A 17405-nucleotide genomic window follows, 5' to 3' on the forward strand; every position below is an offset into this window, starting at 1 on the left:
CCTTCTTTGGACACTGTGTTAAAAACCCTCCAGGCAAGCTTCAATGCCATACAACTCTCCTTCCGTGGCCTCCAATTGCTCTTAAATACAAGTAAAACTAAATGCATGCTCTTCAACCGATCGCTGCCTGCACCTGCCCGCCTTTCCAACATCACTACTCTGGACGGCTCTGACTTAGAATACGTGGACAACTACAAACACCTAGGTGTCTGGTTAGACTGTAAACTCTCCTTCCAGACCCACATCAAACATATCCAATACAAAGTTAAATCTAGAATTGGCTTACTATTTCGCAACAAAGCATCATTCACTCATGCTGCCAAACATACCCTTGTAAAACTGACCATCCTACCAATCCTCGACTTCTGCGATGTCATTTACAAAATAGCCTCCAATACCCTACTCAACAAATTGGATGCACAGTGCCATCCGTTTAGTCACCAAAGCCCCATATACTACCCACCATTGCGACCTGTACGCTCTCGTTGGCTGGCCCTCGCTTCATACTCGTCGCCAAACCATGTCCTCTACAAGACCCTGCTAGGTAAAGTCCCCCCTTATCTCAGCTCGCTGGTCACCATAGCATCACCCACATGTAGCATGCGCTCCAGCAGGTATATCTCTCTGGTCACCCCCAAAACCAATTCTTTCTTTAGCCGCCTCTCCTTCCAGTTCTCTGCTGCCAATGACTGGAATGAACTAAAAAAATCTCTGAAACTGGAAACACTTATCTCCCTCACTAGCTTTAAGCACCAGCTGTCAGAGCAGCTCACAGATTACTGCACCTGTACATAGCCCACCTATAATTTAGCCCAAACAACTACCCCTTTCCCTACTGTATTTATTTTATTTATTTATTTATTTTGCTCCTTTGCACCCCATTATTTTTATTTCTACTTTGCACATTCTTCCACTGCAAATCTACCATTCCAGTGTTTTACTTGCTATATTGTATTTACTTTGCCACCATGGCCTTTTTTCTTTCCTTTACCTTCCTTATCTCACCTCATTTGCTCACATTGTATATAGACTTGTTTCTACTGTATTATTGACTGTATGTTTGTTTTACTCCATGTGTAACTCTGTGTATGTGTTGAACTTCTTTGCTTTATCTTGGCCAGGTCGCAATTGTAAATGAGAACTTGTTCTCAACTTGCCTACCTGGTAAAATAAAGGTGAAATAAAAAATAAATAAATTGTACTTTTTTGTAGGAGCAGGGTTCCTTCTATCTAAGATGTATTTATTGTCTGCTCTATTTAGAACACACATCAAGAGTCCAAATAGAAGCTGAAATAGTGGCTTCATTGGGGCTTCTGTATAGCTTACCCTTTGGGAAATTCTTGAGTCTTTTCATATTTTCACCATCAACAACCCCTAGGCATTAAACAAATAATGATAGGACTTCAACAAAAGATAACATCACATGCCTCAAAGCATTTGGTTCTTTTGTCCTTGACTTCTGGGGGAAGACACACTAGTACAGCTGCGATCAAATGGAGCAAAACCACCATACCATTTTCCATGCAAAAAGTTCCAAAGCAATAAAAATGAAAAGAAAACACAGGGCGGCCTGCACACAAAAGCCCTCATTGTTGTGTGGGAAAGGAATGCGTCTCTGACTGTGTCAGAGGTTGTGTGGAATTTGTTTATGCATGGAGACAAAAGGCTGCCTATGACTGTGGGAGAACTGCACCCAGGCAACCTGCTCCTACACTAAGAGGAAAGGCTCGCGAGCTCACAAATTTTGGCCTTGTGGATCTCATTTGTTTAATTTCCATTAGACCAGCTGACGCACTGCCCAATTTCGGACCTCTAGTAAAAAAAACGGTGTATCATCCCCTTGTCCCCACTCCATTTGTTTGTTGCCATGGAAACTACGTCACCCTCGATTCAAAATGGCTCTACTATCATGTGGGCACTGGAGGCGAACCACAAGAAAGAAAATAAACTCTAACTGTAAGCTCTGATACTGCTGGCATGAGCTCACTATAGATAGATAATGCATTCAGTGAGTGACTAGATTGAAACAATGTAGTCATCTGTAGTTCAATGAGAGATTGTGGCAACCCCTGATTAATATAATTTCAGTTGAGAATCAAACCCCCACAAAGCGCTCCAATTTCAGTGTAATTCCTGAATCCATCTTAATTTGCCCTTTGACCCTGTTGTGTGAAGGGAAGCCTTTCATCTCATCCTTTATCACTGACTTTCTGTGTATATATCAGACAGCAAATAAGCAAAATGTTATTCTAAACGTTGATATAATGATATGTAGTACAAGTACATGTACATAATAGTGCATATTTAAAATCCTTCCATGTCACTCACCACATCGTCCTTAAAAAATGTAAATGTACAAGCATACAGATGTCACTTATTTTAAGGAAATTATAAATTAAAGAAATACAAGGAACTTGATTGTGGCATCAAATTTGGTCAGGTTCAAATGATTTTATATCGGTAGTCACGACAAGTTAAAGCCTGTCTACTTCGACAAGTAAAAACCTGTTCACATCTTTGGTAAAGATGTTGAAACACTCTTATGCAATTACAGGTAACTGCCAAAATAAAGGAAACACTACCATTAAGCATCTTAATAGGGCGTTTGGCCAGCACTAGCTTTAATGCACCTTAGCATAGATTCTAGAAGTGACTGGAACTATATTGGAGGGATGCGACGCCATTCTTCCACCAGAAATTCCATCATTTGCTGTTTTGTTGATGGTGGCACATCTCCAGAATCTCCAATAAGTGTTCAGTTGTGTTGAGATCTTGTGACTGTGGCTGCATTTACACAGGCAGCCCAATTCTGATATTTTTGTCCACTGATTGTTCTTTTGACCGATCACATCAGATCTTTTCAAATCAGATATTTTTCAGAGATGATCTGATTGGTCAAAATTAGTGAAAAAAATGCTCATTTGAGACCCCTCTTTCAAGTCACTGAGATCTCTCTTTGCCATTGTAGCCAAAATAATGGGCAACTAGGCATTTTTATACAGTGCATTTGGAAAGTATTCAGACCCCTTGACTTTATCCACATTTTGATACAGCCTTATTCTGAAATGGATTCACTTGTTTTTTTCACTCACCAATCTACACACAATACCCCATAATGACAAAGCAAAACCACGATTGTAGTTTTTTTTGGGCAAATGTATAAATAAAAAACTGAAATAATATTTACATAAGTATTCAGACCCTTTGCTCAGTACTTTGTTGAAACACCTTTGGCAGTGATTAGAGCCTCGAGTCTTCTTTGGTATGACGCTACAAGGAACTATGGAGCTCTGTCAGAGTGACCATCGGGTTTTTGGTCACCTCCCTGACCAAGGCCATTCTCCCCCAATTGCTAATTTTGGCCAGCTCTAGGAAAAGTATTGGTTGTTCCAAACTTCGATTTAAGAATTATGGAGGCCACTGTGTTCTTGGGTGCCATCAATGCTGAAGAAATGTTGTGGTACCCTTCCCCAGATCTGTGCCTCTATACAATTCTGTCTCGGAGCTCTACGGACAATTCCTTCGACCTCATGGCTTGGTTTTTGCTCTGACATGCACTGTCAACTGTGGGACCTTATATACACACCTTATACAGGTGTGTGCCTTTCCAAATCATGCCCAATCAATTGAATTTACCACAGGTTGACTTCAATCAAGTTGTAGAAACATCTCAAGAATGATCAATGGAAACAGGATGCACCGGAGATCAATTTCAAGTCTCATAGCGAAGGGTCTGAATACTTATGTAAATATGTTTTATGGTGTATTGGGGAGGATTTAAAAAAATCTATTTTAGATTAAGGCTGTAACATAACAAAAGGTTGAAAAGGTCAAGTGGTCTGAATACTTTCCGAAGCGATGTACATGACGGGATGTTAATTGTTAAATTAACTCAGCAACCACACCTGTGTGGAAGCACATACATTCAATATACTTTCTATCCCTCATTTACTCAAGTGTTTCCTTTCGTCAGTTACCTGTATATTTATTATAATATAATGGTTCAGTGATTAGGACTGATTGATTTGATCGCAATATGACTTGCAGTATGACCTTTGGAAATTCCCATAACAATTTAGCATGTTATTAAATGTTTGTATTGGGGGGTTTAATGCAAACTTATACCCTTGATTTTTTCCCCCCTCTACAAATCAAGATAATCATGAACCAAATTTGTTAAAACTCTGTCATAAATGGTTTTACTATTTGAAAGGGTGAGTACATGAAAGTTCTGCACTTTTTGACATCACTAGCTTTTGTTTTTTCCAGTAGCACACAGAAGCAGGAACAGGTGTGCCAATCATTCTGTCTGGGTGTCAGCACAGCTACTCACAATCCACTGTGTTTGGAGTGCCTTTCAAGACCATCCAGCAGCAAGGAAAGAACATGGGTCAGTTTGGGGTTGTCTTATCTATTTCTAAAACCTGCCAACGAGGGTTACCTAAAATTGCTTAACTACCAGACTACGCTAGCTCCTGTTTAATGAGGAACACCTTAACCAGTGGAAGACGGGTGCGTGACAGACCACATACTTGATCATGAGCAATGCAATGGACCAGGTAACGCTTCATAAAAAAGTATATTACAACAATCTTTTGTTACAATATTTAAAACACGAATAGCAATGTTAATTAAATACCTGGATGGTGACTTGAGCACGGCTCAGACAAATAGCTAGGACTTCAAATCATGTACCTTCACTAAGAGCATTAAATTACACGTGACAAATCTACCTAGCGAAGCCACCATCACCACAAACATGGGGAAGCACGAGTGACACTGAGCAAGACTTAAACAATTGCCGACAACCCTGAACGCAAGGGCAAACTGTTTAGGATGGACACCACAACGTGCTTGCGCCAACCAGAGCTCTCTACAGCTCAGACCTTTGTAGTTTGGACCGACAACTTCCATCTTATACTCCAGTGACCCGAATACAGGTGCAACACAGGCTATAAAAAAGGCAGAGCCTAGGGGATGCTCCAATTACAGAGGGTGGTTAAAAAAAGTTAATACAATTAAGCACAGCAAATTGCCAAGTCACAGCACACATGAAATTAACACCAAAAAGTCCACCCTATGACGTATAGAACAGCGAGTGTCCTGTGGTGGAAGTACATCAGTGTCGACATCCGTCCTGTACTAAAAAAAATATAACACTAAAGTTTAAGTATCAGGATGGTGAGGTCTCACGATACAGACTATGCTGCCGGGAAGAGCATGCACCAGTTGGGGGTGAGCGCATTCTTCAGTAGACTTCAAAACAGCTAGTGTTCTACAATACACCCATCCTGTTCGTATACTCAAGATATAACAGGTACAGGGAAGTATCATGATGGTTAAGTTCTCGTCAGGGTACAGGCTGTGCAGCACACAGTGCAAGCAAGCTCTGGTGTAATATAACCCCATTACATTGTCGAGTTGATAGTCAGGTTAAACTGCATTAGCAACAATAAGAGTAATGTATACAGGACGATAACAAGGCAGAGTTCTATGACAGACTGAGCTGGCAGACTTTACACCTCATGCTGATCTGTGTGTAGATCGTAAATGTCACTGGAATACTGAAAAGACTGATCCAACCATTTGTTAATGTGCATAAAAATAGCTTTATTTCCAAATAAATCAGAACATGCATGCAGAAATCAATGATTCATTGACTTCTCCACTCAATTGGTGATTCACATATCTTGTGACAAAAGCAGCAGATTTTTCCCCATGCAAATGACATGGCTCAATTCAGTTCCCCTGAACAATTACATAGCAATCCTTCTACAAAACATAAATATATACGGCTTAAAAATGTCAAGAAACAAATGTACAAAATAAAAAAAATGTTTACAACTATTTGCTTCTTGAACTAGTGTATATAAAACATTTAAATCAAATACAACAGCTAAGAGGGGGAAAAGCCCCAACCTGAAAGGCAATACAATTTGATAGTTAAATTGAACAAGTATTCTAAAACATTGGACAGAAAAAGTTAGTACTAGCATTGGTAGTTAAACGAGTTTCCCACTAGGCTTCTTAGTAGGGATGTGGATCTTTCCCTTTCACAACGATTCAATACCCATCTAGATAGTTGGGCTCCGATATGATACAGGAATTATGCGTGTAGTTTGAAACGAGTCAGTACGATTCAGTTTGATTAGAGGAACAAATCGATGCGATTCGGTTCACTAACATTTGTTACATGAAACACATTCATTTCCCATTCTAAATTCAAATCTGCTGCTGATAGAGCTCATAAGCTGGGTCTCCGAGCTGACGCATGTGTAAATCGTATAAGTCTAGTGTATGTAGGCACCAGAGCTGAGCCATTAGGAAAACTGGGCATCTACCACCCGGTTATCGGGTGGATAGCTTTTTGTCAATTTAGTGATTTGACTGATGCATGCATACCACTGTACATTTGGAACGGTTGTCAAACATTTGAACCAGGGCCTCTGTATCAGTGAATCAATACATCCTGACTTAGGTATGAAGACACCGATTATTCCAAGCATTTACAGTAATGTTAGACAAAGTATAAAATATTTGGTAAATAAACATCTGCCAAGAAATTGCTAAGTTCCAAGTTCAGAATTTTATTAAAATGGCTATGTACAGATCCCTTGAAGCGTACAGTCCATGTGCAGTTATAATTGTTTTATGTCAACAGCGATAAACCATAATCTGTTCAAATAGCTTAGTTTACAAGCATTGTAAATCACTGAGATGAGGTCTGACAAACTGAGCTCACCAATCATGTGTTGTTGTGTTGCTCGTTTTTACAAATAATTGTGGTGTGGATGGAGTGGGTGTATTCACACAGCGATTTGTCCTAAGAATAAAAGCATGTTGATTTCTGTACTGTCCAAATAAAACACAGCCTGGACAATCAAGCTTGGCCCCTGCTATATTTATAGAGTAGCATGTATCAAGGTATTTTCATCAATCTGTTTGACAAAATACATTTGAATCTAAACAGAACCCGTCATGATTTCCCTACACAGGGATTATTTTTTTTTAAATATTGTAAAAGAAAATGCTACAGTAACAGACTTCTGTAGCACCAGTATGGGTACCAAGGTTCAGAGCAGGGGGGAGGAAAATAAATATCTGTACCATGTCACCTCACTGAGTGAAGTTGTCATTGCACCTTGTTAGTGTCATAAAACAGAGTGGGAGAGAAAAGTCAAGATTTCACCCAATATCTTTCCTGTAGGGAAAAAAAGGGAGGAGGGGGGCTGACAGTTAAAATGTTGATTCCTGAACTTGTGGTGGAATAGGAAAAGCAGTTTGGTGTTCTCCCCCTCTGGGACTTCCTAGCTTGACAGTAAGCAGGCAAGAAGAGAGGTTTGCTTTCGAGAGGCACTGGAGAGCAGGCAATGGGCCCGACGAAGGTGGGCTTTAGGCGTAGATCTCTGTTGTCGGAGCCTTTTTGTAAATGGGCTTTTTTCCCAGGTCGTAGCTGCCTTCGTCCTTCTTCTTCATGCGATAGATGAGCAGAAGGACGAGGAAGACGGCAAAGAGCAGCCCCACTGCTCCACCAGCAATCAGAGCTGAAACAAAACAGTGGAATTACAATTAGCCCCGTAATCTGGCAAATAACTTGGACAAGCTACAAAAGAAACTGTACAGTGAAATCGAACTGCCACAAATACTTTAGTGAATCGCTTTTAAATTTATTTGACCTTTAACTAGGCAAGTCAGTTAAGAGCAAATTCTTATTTTTAATTACGGCCTAGGAACAGTGGGTTAACTGCCTGTTCAGGGGCAGAAAGATTTGTACCTTGTCAGCTCGGGGAGTTGAGCTTGCGACCTTCCGGTTACTAGCCCAACGCTCTAACCACTAGGGTACCCTGCCGCCCCAAATAATTTAACCCTTTTCAAAGTTCAATAATAACAATTTGACTAGCCAAAATAAAGTTGTGCTGTTGCCCCACCTGCTAGGACCTCTGTTTTTCTGAAGATGCTCTCCTCCCCCGCATGAGCCATCAGTACGTTTGATGGGTACTCCTCGGGTTTGGGAGCACCCTGCACTGACAATTCATTGTTCTTCTGGACCAGTTCAATCTCATTCGGTGTGGGTTTGGACCTCAGGGGTATGTCCAGGTCTGGAATCTTGTTGTCATTCATGTCAGGCTATGAGCAACAAACAGAATTATACCTACTTGAACTATAAAGAGGAAACGTGACTCATTTCATACATGATAGCTAATTATGAGTAACCTTACCTTTGTCATGGTATTGTCATTTTTGATTGTAATAGTTACTGAAGAGAGAAGAAAACAAGTTATAATATAATGAAATATTGTTATCAGCTTTTTAAAGCAAATTAGCAGATCTTTGCAAACACCAACCTCCATCTCCAGAGCCAGAGAAGTCTACATCGTCCGGTTCATCCTCATTGTCAAATGTGTCGTGCTCCTCATCGGGGAAGCCAAAGTCGGAGCCGTTGGGGGCGTCACCAGACGCAACAAGCTCGTCGTGCGACGCAGCTTGGGTCGTCTTCATGGGCATCCATGTCTCAGTCTCCCGCACCTGCTGGCCCAAACACAGCACTTAGAGGCAGAATAAAGAGATCCGAGCTGGCGTAAGGCTACTTTTCAAAAAACATTTAACTGTGGAGAAAGTCTAAGCCTACATTCCAACAACTGTGGTATAGAGTGAACCAGAAATCTACTTTACACATTAAATCCGCTTAAATAATTACCGTCACCTACAATGGTTAATTCTCATACTGTGGTTTATATAATAAATAACTCCTGCAGTTGCAGTACAACTTTTCCTACCCGAGCTGTGCTACTGAGCTTTGTACAAAAACTTCTGCTTAACCTTGGTAAAAACTTTCACACGTGTTAACAGGAAGTGAGTGGGCCTCTGACTAATCTTTTTGACAGGAAAGGTAAGACATTAGGTGACCAACTAAAGTAAAGAAGTCACTCATTTTCCCATTTAACCCTACACTTAAAGTTGGCCTTTCAAAACAGACACAGAACTAGTCAGTGACAGGGTCCACAAAAACCACACGTCTGACATTCAAACCTCAAGTTCCCCCTTCATTCCCTTAGCCACCAAACACTCTTAAAAAAAAGGGATGGTTCAGGCAAAATGTATATTTGGGTTAAGTTACCCTTGAGTTGTGGCTGAATGCCCATGGTGACAGAATCCACAATAAGCCATTATTTAGTTATCATTGTTAGGATTCAGGACTAAAACAGCCAAAACAGATGTTAGCAAAGCTGCACTACAGGCAGAAACTTCCCCAAAAACATGTTAAAAGTATTGAAGCAACCAAACATAACTAATTCAAGCAAGCCACTGGTGAAGATTCACAGCTCTGGCAAATCAATCTGCTCCTGGGTACCCGATGGAATACAATACAACTTTATTGGCCACGTTACAGCGAACAGAAACAGCTGTGAGACTATTTGGAAATAGTTCGTTGAATGACGAAAATGATTGGCATTTTGCGCATAAACAATTCCTTTAAACTCGACCAACTTAGTTTGAAGTGTTTGCGGAACTTTGGGCTTGCAGTGCATCATTGATAACATTAGTTTGGCCATTTACAGGAAAGAATTTGGACAATGCTGTAGCCAGAAGTAAATAATGGATTATTGTGGATTCTGTCACCATGGGCCTTCAGACAAGGTAAAAATACATTATGCCTGAACTATCCCTTTTAACGTCATCTAGCCAAAATTAAGCTAATCATGATGGGCTTGATTGGATTTAACATAATTGAAAGACAACTTTTGCTAATCACATTAGCACACTTAATTTCATTGCCCATTTGCTGAGTAAGCACTGTGAATGCGATTAAACCGCAGAGCAATTGAATGGCCAGATCCAATTAAAACACAAGCAACAGGGCCATGGTGCAAAAAAAGATTCCTAAAGTACATTTAGGCAGAACGTGTTTGGGGTTGAAGTATTAGGCCTCTTGCACACTGGGCCTTGTCAGATGTTGTCACGCTAAGGTGGGTTAGCACTGATTGCTGAACAAGACACCAGAAACATGCAGCCGGTTGGATAACACCTGGCTTGGCAAATATATGCCGTCTATGATTAATGAAACAGTCATGCATTATTCATTGTTCAGAGGCAAAGGAGGGGGAGGTCTAGTTTTTTTTACTGTTCTGGATGGCTGCTCAGGGATACTGGAAGCCTTGTTCCTTTTTTAGCCAGGTGGTTCCTCTATCCCCCCAAAAAAACATGCATAAAAAGGCAAGAATCAAGTTACGCATTTTTATTACATGTTACAGCATTCCATTGAACAAAAGAAAGCAACTTGGGCACATTTGAAATAATTAATTTTAAGCATAGCTGCTACGGTAATTCACTGACCGTGGTGCGGGGGGCCCCAGGAGTTTCAACCGTGCTCTGAAATTCTGTTTCAAATAGTGTGGTTTGAAGTTAATCCCCTCTAAATTACATTTGAGGGAGACCAGGGAATGCCATTGTTGCCGTCAGAATCTTCAAACAGGCAGCCATTTTCTCCTTGTGTTTGCACTGAGGTAGGGCTTGAACTCATGTCCTCAGCACTTCTGTGACAAAGGCACTCTATGCTCAGAATTTTAACTAAGTCCGATGCATCACCATTAAAAGTGGCAAACAATTGAAACAAAGTGCTCTCCCTGTGTTGGTAAAAAGCTGGGGAATTGGACTGGTGAAATGTAACCACTCATTCATAGACAGAGCAATGGATGCAAGGACTGACCATCCATGATATCAAATGTATAGTTTTAACCATGTTTAGGCTAGTGTGTTTACATTTACTTTGTTTAAACAGTAAAACAAGCTTATTTTTTGATTCTGATGGGGTACGACAGTTGAACTAAGCTCATGAGGAATTAATAGGCTATTCTTCAAGAATTAATGGGTACATATCATTCATAAGTAAAAACAAAATAGCAACTTCTGATTGCCCCTTTAAACTCACATGGGCATCCACATGGCTACAGGGACTGATTTAGACTCCAGATCTCAAAAGGAGACTATTTTCTTTACTTCATCTCATTTCAAAGCCAATTCATCTCACTGGCACATCAGGGCACGCCTCTAGTCATACACATTCACCAGGCCTATATGGTACTTTTCACAATGAAAACCAGGTTCAAATTCAATGTTGTTTGGTGAATACCTAATTTATATACAGTATTTGACCACAAACCACCAGATCTCTCCAAGTAGAACAACCCAGAAATGCACTACTTGAGCCCAACGTATGCTAAATGACAATTCAACTGCCAGAGATGGGGTAGAGGGGAAATTTTTTCACACAAAACCCCTTCTTTCAGTTCCAACATTCCATCCTCTAAAGGGATTTTATAGCCCAATGGACAGCAATGCAGAAACCATTATTAGCATACATCCTGGTGAAAGTGTTGTGTTCACTCCACAGCCTTTCACGGGGCATTCAATTCAGCCCACCAAGAAAGAAAAAAAGGCTCCTAGTGAAAATGATCTCATGCTTAATTAAAAACATGCATTCCAACAAAAATAGCCATGTGCCCAGTAATGCCAAAATGAATGGATAAGAAAAAGAACATTGTTGACATTAAATGTAAAAAAAAAAAAAAAAAAAAAAATCATCCAAGTCAGCTCCAGAGTAATTTTAGTGTCTTAGAAAAAACAGGGCTCTGCTGGTAGGCTATTTCAAAAATACACTAGAATGATAAACCACAGAATGTAAGAAGGGATGCTCGTTAAGCTGACAAGGAAAGACTGATGTAACTAGAGGTCAATTGGTATGACACATGGCACTGATTAAAATACACAATGAAAATGCATCAAAGTACTGTGCATAATGGTATAGACCCATTGTTCTATTCTTCGGCTCGAAGTCCTGATGAGCTTAAGAATAAAAACAGACATTCACCCATAAACTTAAGATGGAAGAAAGGAATGAGGCTTGACATAGTTAGGCTAAGTAGTCATCAAAGTAATAACAAAAAGGCAGGCACACAAGTGATCAGAGGACTTTTTTTGGTGAGAAAGCAGAAGCAAGCTTCTGGTCCACTAGCTGGGAAGCTTGGCTAATGAAAATACCCTGGCCATTTAGATCTGTCCAAATCCTGAAGAGGGCCATTCAAGGTCCACAGAGGTCAAATTCCACAGGAAAACACAAAAGGGAAAATGAGAGGGGCAGCTTCTGCATGGTTTTGAGGAATGTAACAGATTCAACTTAGGCTGCTAGGAACCTCATTGTAGACACCAGCTTGTTTAATGTGTGCTACCACATTTAGAAACTTCTCCCCAGAGGTGTAGGCTAGGCTATCAAAACAATGGCCCAACTGGAAACACTTGTAACAGAGCCCTGTTGTCGTTAAACTGGAAAATGATTTATTAGAATGCAGCCTTAATCCTCCTTTTCATCTCATTTAACACCCGATTTACTTAACAAAAAGGCACATGTCAATAGAAGTTTACTGTTTTGTTCTCCATAACGCTTCAATAGTGTTAAGCAAATAACCAATGTTTCAGTTATTCTTTGCTTTTTTAAACAAAAAGGTTCAATCATTTCCATTTCATTCAATTTCTCCCCGTGAGCTCAATGTGCAGTTTTTCTAGGTATAAATCAGATCAACCCCGAACTGTGTGATACAGTGGGGAATTGTAGTTTCTAACAAGCCAATATTCTACATCGCCAGCGTGGAAAACGTGGTAATTAACTATAATGACCATAATCCACTGCCTGTCTATTTGTCCAATCTGTGTGGGGCAGACAGATAAATGCGATAGTGTAGTTGCGTCTTGAGGCATCTACCAGAAAATACATGATTTAAGTCAGGGATGGGCAACTCCAGTCCTTGGGGGAAAATATATTTCAGAAGAACAGAATGAGTTGGTCTACTGTATGTTAGTTATCTGGCTATGAGCCATGTCATAGGCAGAAGGCTTGTTCATTTAGCTGACAAGATATCCATATGTCCTGTGCCATTATTTTATAGTAAGGAAAATAACTGAATAAAATAGAAAGGAAATGTTTCCTATTGCGAAGCGTGTGCGAAAGTGTAAAAGTGATCTGAAACAGGTCCCATATGCTAGATGTAGAGTTATTTGACAACTTAAGGTGTGAATGATACTAACCTTGTGTGTCTTAAATCAAAACATATGGGCTGCATGTAGCAAAAAAAAAAAGCTTGCACTCTGATCCTCGTCTCAAGCTGTTCTCAAGTGGTCTTATTTTCACCCATCAGATTATTCACATCTTTAATAATTAGGGATGCACGATATAAAAACCAGTGAACATAACGGAGTCGGACTATTTTAGCTAAAAATGCAGTCTCCACCCCGATGTCAAAGCTGATGTGCATATATAACGTAATGGTGCCGCGCAAAATGTTGCACTATATGTGCCACATAGCACTCTTAAACTAGCCCACAATGTCTGCTGTGTGGATCTAGCAGTCAACGAGTCGAGTAGTCATTTGAAAGTATCAAACGCAAATCCATTAAAGCCAAGATAAAAGGAAATCATTGCCCTTGACAATCAACCATTCTGTCGTGAGTGATGTTGCTATTAGCTTCACGACATGCATAGATACTATGGAATGCCATTTGGGTCTTTGAGTGTCAAAAGAAACAGTAGCAATGTCAAAGCTCTACAAAGCCTGCAAACAAGCAAACACCGGCCACGAACGATGCGTTTACAATACCATACTGGTAATAAAGCATCGTTGGTACGACCACAACTTCTAGGTACCAAGCTAAAGCTAGCTACCCCAGCTAGCACCAATACAACCTTGCCATTGGCTACACCCACTGCAACGCCCAACACTTATGACCCATTAAGTTTTTTTTTTTTATTGACTTTGACAATATTAATTTGGGGTGGACCCTCGTGTCACTCAATGAGAAAAGATTTTAAATAGACAAAATGGTGGCTTCGGAAAAAAACATTTTTTTCTCAAATTTAAAATGAACCACCTGCAACTGGATATTTTTTGAAGACATGTTTGACTGATTCAAGAACAAATATAGTATTGCCAATTAAGACTGGTCGAAGATTATTTTTGCTACCCCAAACAGTACCTATCCCGGAAAGGGTAATGTAGAATTACATTAGCCCTTTACAGTTCTGTATCAGTATTCAAAAGATTAGATTTGACAATAAGCACCTATCCTTAGGGAAGGGTCTGCTGAGCATTGCATTAGCATATTGTCTCCATGTAGCCCAGTCAGTCTCACTGGATGGTGTCTATTTAGCCTATAACCATTCTGTTTTATCCCCTTCCCGACATCTGACAATTAAGCCGACAGGACTGGACACGCAATTCTCTGATGTTGTCAGATTACATAAAATAGCACAAGGAAGTACACCTACATCCTGGTATGTGCACGTTTGCTTAATTTGGGCTCCGAAGTGGCGCAGCGATCTAAGGCACTGCATCTCAGTGCTAGAGCCATCACTACAAACCCTGGTTTGATTCCAGCCCGTGATTGGGAGTCCCATAGGGCGGCACATAATTGGCCCAGCGTCGTACGGTTAGGGTTTGCCCAGGGTAGGCAGTCATTGTAAATAAGAATGTTCTTAACCGACTTGCCTAGTTAAATAAAGGTTAACCTGTTGATACTACCCATCATGGATCCGGGATCGTGAATACAGCCTCAGGCTCATTAGCATAACGCAACGTTAACGATTTCTGAAAATCGCAAATGAAATGAAATAAATATGCCTGCTCTCAAGCTTAGCCTTTTCTTAACACTGTCATCTCAGATTTTCAAAATATGCCTTTGAACCATCGCAAATCAAGCATTTGTGTAAGAGTATTGCTAGCTAGCTTAGCATTTAGCACGCAACATTTTCACAAAAAAACAGAAAACCAAATAAATAAAATCATTTACTTTTGAAGAACTTCGGATGTTTTCAATGAGGAGACTCATTGTTACATAGCAATTGTTCAGTTTTTCCTGAAAGAATCTTAAACATGGCAAACGTTGTTTAGAATCAATCCTCAAGGTGTTTTTTCACATATCTCTTCATTGATATGCCGTTCGTGGAAGCCTGCTTTCGTCTCAGAATCCCATGGGAAAATACCAGCAGCTGAAAATGACGCACCAATTTCGGAGGACACCGGGCGGACACCTGGCAAATGTAGTCTCTTATGGTCAATCTTCCAATGATATGCCTACAAATACGTCACAATGCTGCAGACACCTTGGGGAAACGACAGAAAGGGCAGGCTCATTCCTCTCGCATTCACAGCCATATAAGGAGACAATGAAAAACAGAGCCTCAAATCCTGCTCATTTCCTGGTTGCAGTTTCATCTTGGTTTTGCCTGTAGCTCCTGTTCTGGGGCACTCACAGACAATATCCTTGCAGTTCTGGAAACTTCAGAGTGTTTTCTTTCCAAAGCTATCAATTATATGCATAGTCGAGCATCTTTTTGTGACAATATCTTTTAAAACGGGAACGTTTTTCATCCAAAAATGAAATACTGCCCCCAGAGTTTCAAGAGGTTAATACAGATAATAATAATCCACTTCCAAAAGTTATCAAACCAACTGTCCAAAAATGACAACCACACTGCATTAGGCATACTGAATTGAGTCTAAAAAATGATCGTGTTGAGCCATGTTACATGAAGTGTTTGTTCAATTTGATAAGTGGTTGCAGTCTTTATTTGGCAACTGATCAGCAATTAAACATTTATTAACTGCTGTAATTGAATATAGTAAAATGGAAGGAAGTCGGTCAACAGTAATGGTCAAATTACAAGAGCCCAACTAAATATGGGTGTCCCTAGAAAAAGTTTCTATAAACTGGGTGGTTCGATCCCTAAATGCTGACTGGCTGAGCGTGGTATATCAGACCGTATACCACGTGTATGACAAAACATTTATTTTTACTGCGCTAATTACGTTGGTAACCAGTTTATAATAGCAATAAGGCACCTCGGGGGGTTGTGGTAATATACCAATATACACGACGGCTAAGGGCTGTATCCAGGCACACCACGTTGCGCATAAGAACAGCCATTAGCCAAGGTATATTGGTATATTGGCTATACCACCCCCCCGGGCTTTATCGCTTAAATCTAGCTTGCCCTCTTTGAGCTACATGTGATGAGTTGTCACTTGCATGATTATCATTCCACCTCACACCAGAAATTAATTTAGCTACGTTTGTCTGGCTAGCTAGATATAACTATCACAATTTAAACACCATTGCTTTCTCTTACGATGGAGAGGCCAGGGGCCACAAACCATATGCCTTACTCTTTAGATAATAATTTTGGCCATTTAGCTGACTTTGCTAGGTAGGTAACGTTAGCTGTACTGTAGCTAGTTATCCAGCTAGCTGACTAAACACAATTAGCTAGTTAAAGTTAAGACTGTTTTACAAAACACAGCAATCTACATTGTGTAAACAGTTTAACAGCTAGCTAAAACAGTAGTTACCTTAATTACCATTACATTAACCAGGTCGAAAACACTGCTCAATAACCATCATGTGTTGATGGCTAACGTTAACTTAGCTAACTAAGTAGATAGCTAACTAGCCGATTAGCAGAAATAACAGCTACAGTCGCTAACGTTAGCATTGTCTTGGCTGTAAAGCCAGCTGAAGTAGTAAGGTTAGCTACACAAAAACAACGTGGTAAAGTTAGTTAGGCTAAGTAAACTAAAACGATCACAAGATAAAGTAAAAGTGAGTAACGTTAAACGAGCTATAACTAACGGTAGCTGAGTTAACGTTACCCGGTGTTCTGTTAGCTAGCGAACATTACTTACCGACTCAGAGTAGGCGGAGGCAAATAAACACAACACGAGGAACACTCTGTGCATGTTTCTCTTGACCGTTTCTTCAACAAAAAGTGCTGTAAACTTGGGAAAAGAGTAGAATGAAAAGTCCTATAAACACACTCGAAAGTTCACGTTGCCCACTGTATCACCTTGCTATTACACAACTTGTACCTTCCAATTCAGTCAGTCACTGATTCAATCTACAAACTACTTCGGATTGATATATTTTGTATCGCACTTTACACTCCACCCCCTGTAAGAGCAACCAATAAGAGCTATGCAAAGGCCCTACTCTCCCTTCGTCATAATTTACCGTAAACTCGTGCTCCGAACCCCTCCCCAGACTCAACAGGTTATTTATTAGAATATCTTTACTTAAGCAGTCGATTAGCAAGTTCTTGAATGTAGAATAATGTAGCTACGATATCATTCATGTTCTTGGTGGGAATTGTAATGTGGCTCATATAGCGAGAACTGCTATAATATTATCATTATTAATTTGTGGCACTTTAGACTCGATGCTCAATTGAAATTGTCATGCATTGTTTTACCTATCTTCCCCTCACTTGTTTATCTCCATGATGACATAAAGAAAACAGAAAATTACATTTATTTAGAGAGGAAGAGACGAAGCCAGAATCTTTGATTTACTGTAAAATGTG

At 40.1% G+C, this 17405-nt stretch overlaps 1 protein-coding gene across 1 annotated transcript; it reads right to left on the reverse strand.

Moving 5' to 3' along the window:
- Positions 1–5586: 5586 nt before the first annotated feature.
- sdc4 (syndecan 4) lies at positions 5587–16969 on the reverse strand. Its single transcript, XM_064969252.1, has 5 exons — positions 16732–16969; positions 8347–8527; positions 8221–8258; positions 7930–8128; positions 5587–7545 (listed from the first exon to the last, which is right to left on the reverse strand). The coding sequence occupies exons 1-5, from the start codon at positions 16783–16785 to the stop codon at positions 7394–7396; spliced, it is 624 nt and encodes a 207-aa protein (XP_064825324.1). The 5' UTR covers positions 16786–16969; the 3' UTR covers positions 5587–7393.
- Between the last annotated feature and the right edge of the window lie 436 nt (positions 16970–17405).

Source organism: Oncorhynchus masou, chromosome 6, assembly GCF_036934945.1.
Source record: "Oncorhynchus masou masou isolate Uvic2021 chromosome 6, UVic_Omas_1.1, whole genome shotgun sequence".
Lineage (NCBI taxonomy): Eukaryota > Metazoa > Chordata > Actinopteri > Salmoniformes > Salmonidae > Oncorhynchus > Oncorhynchus masou.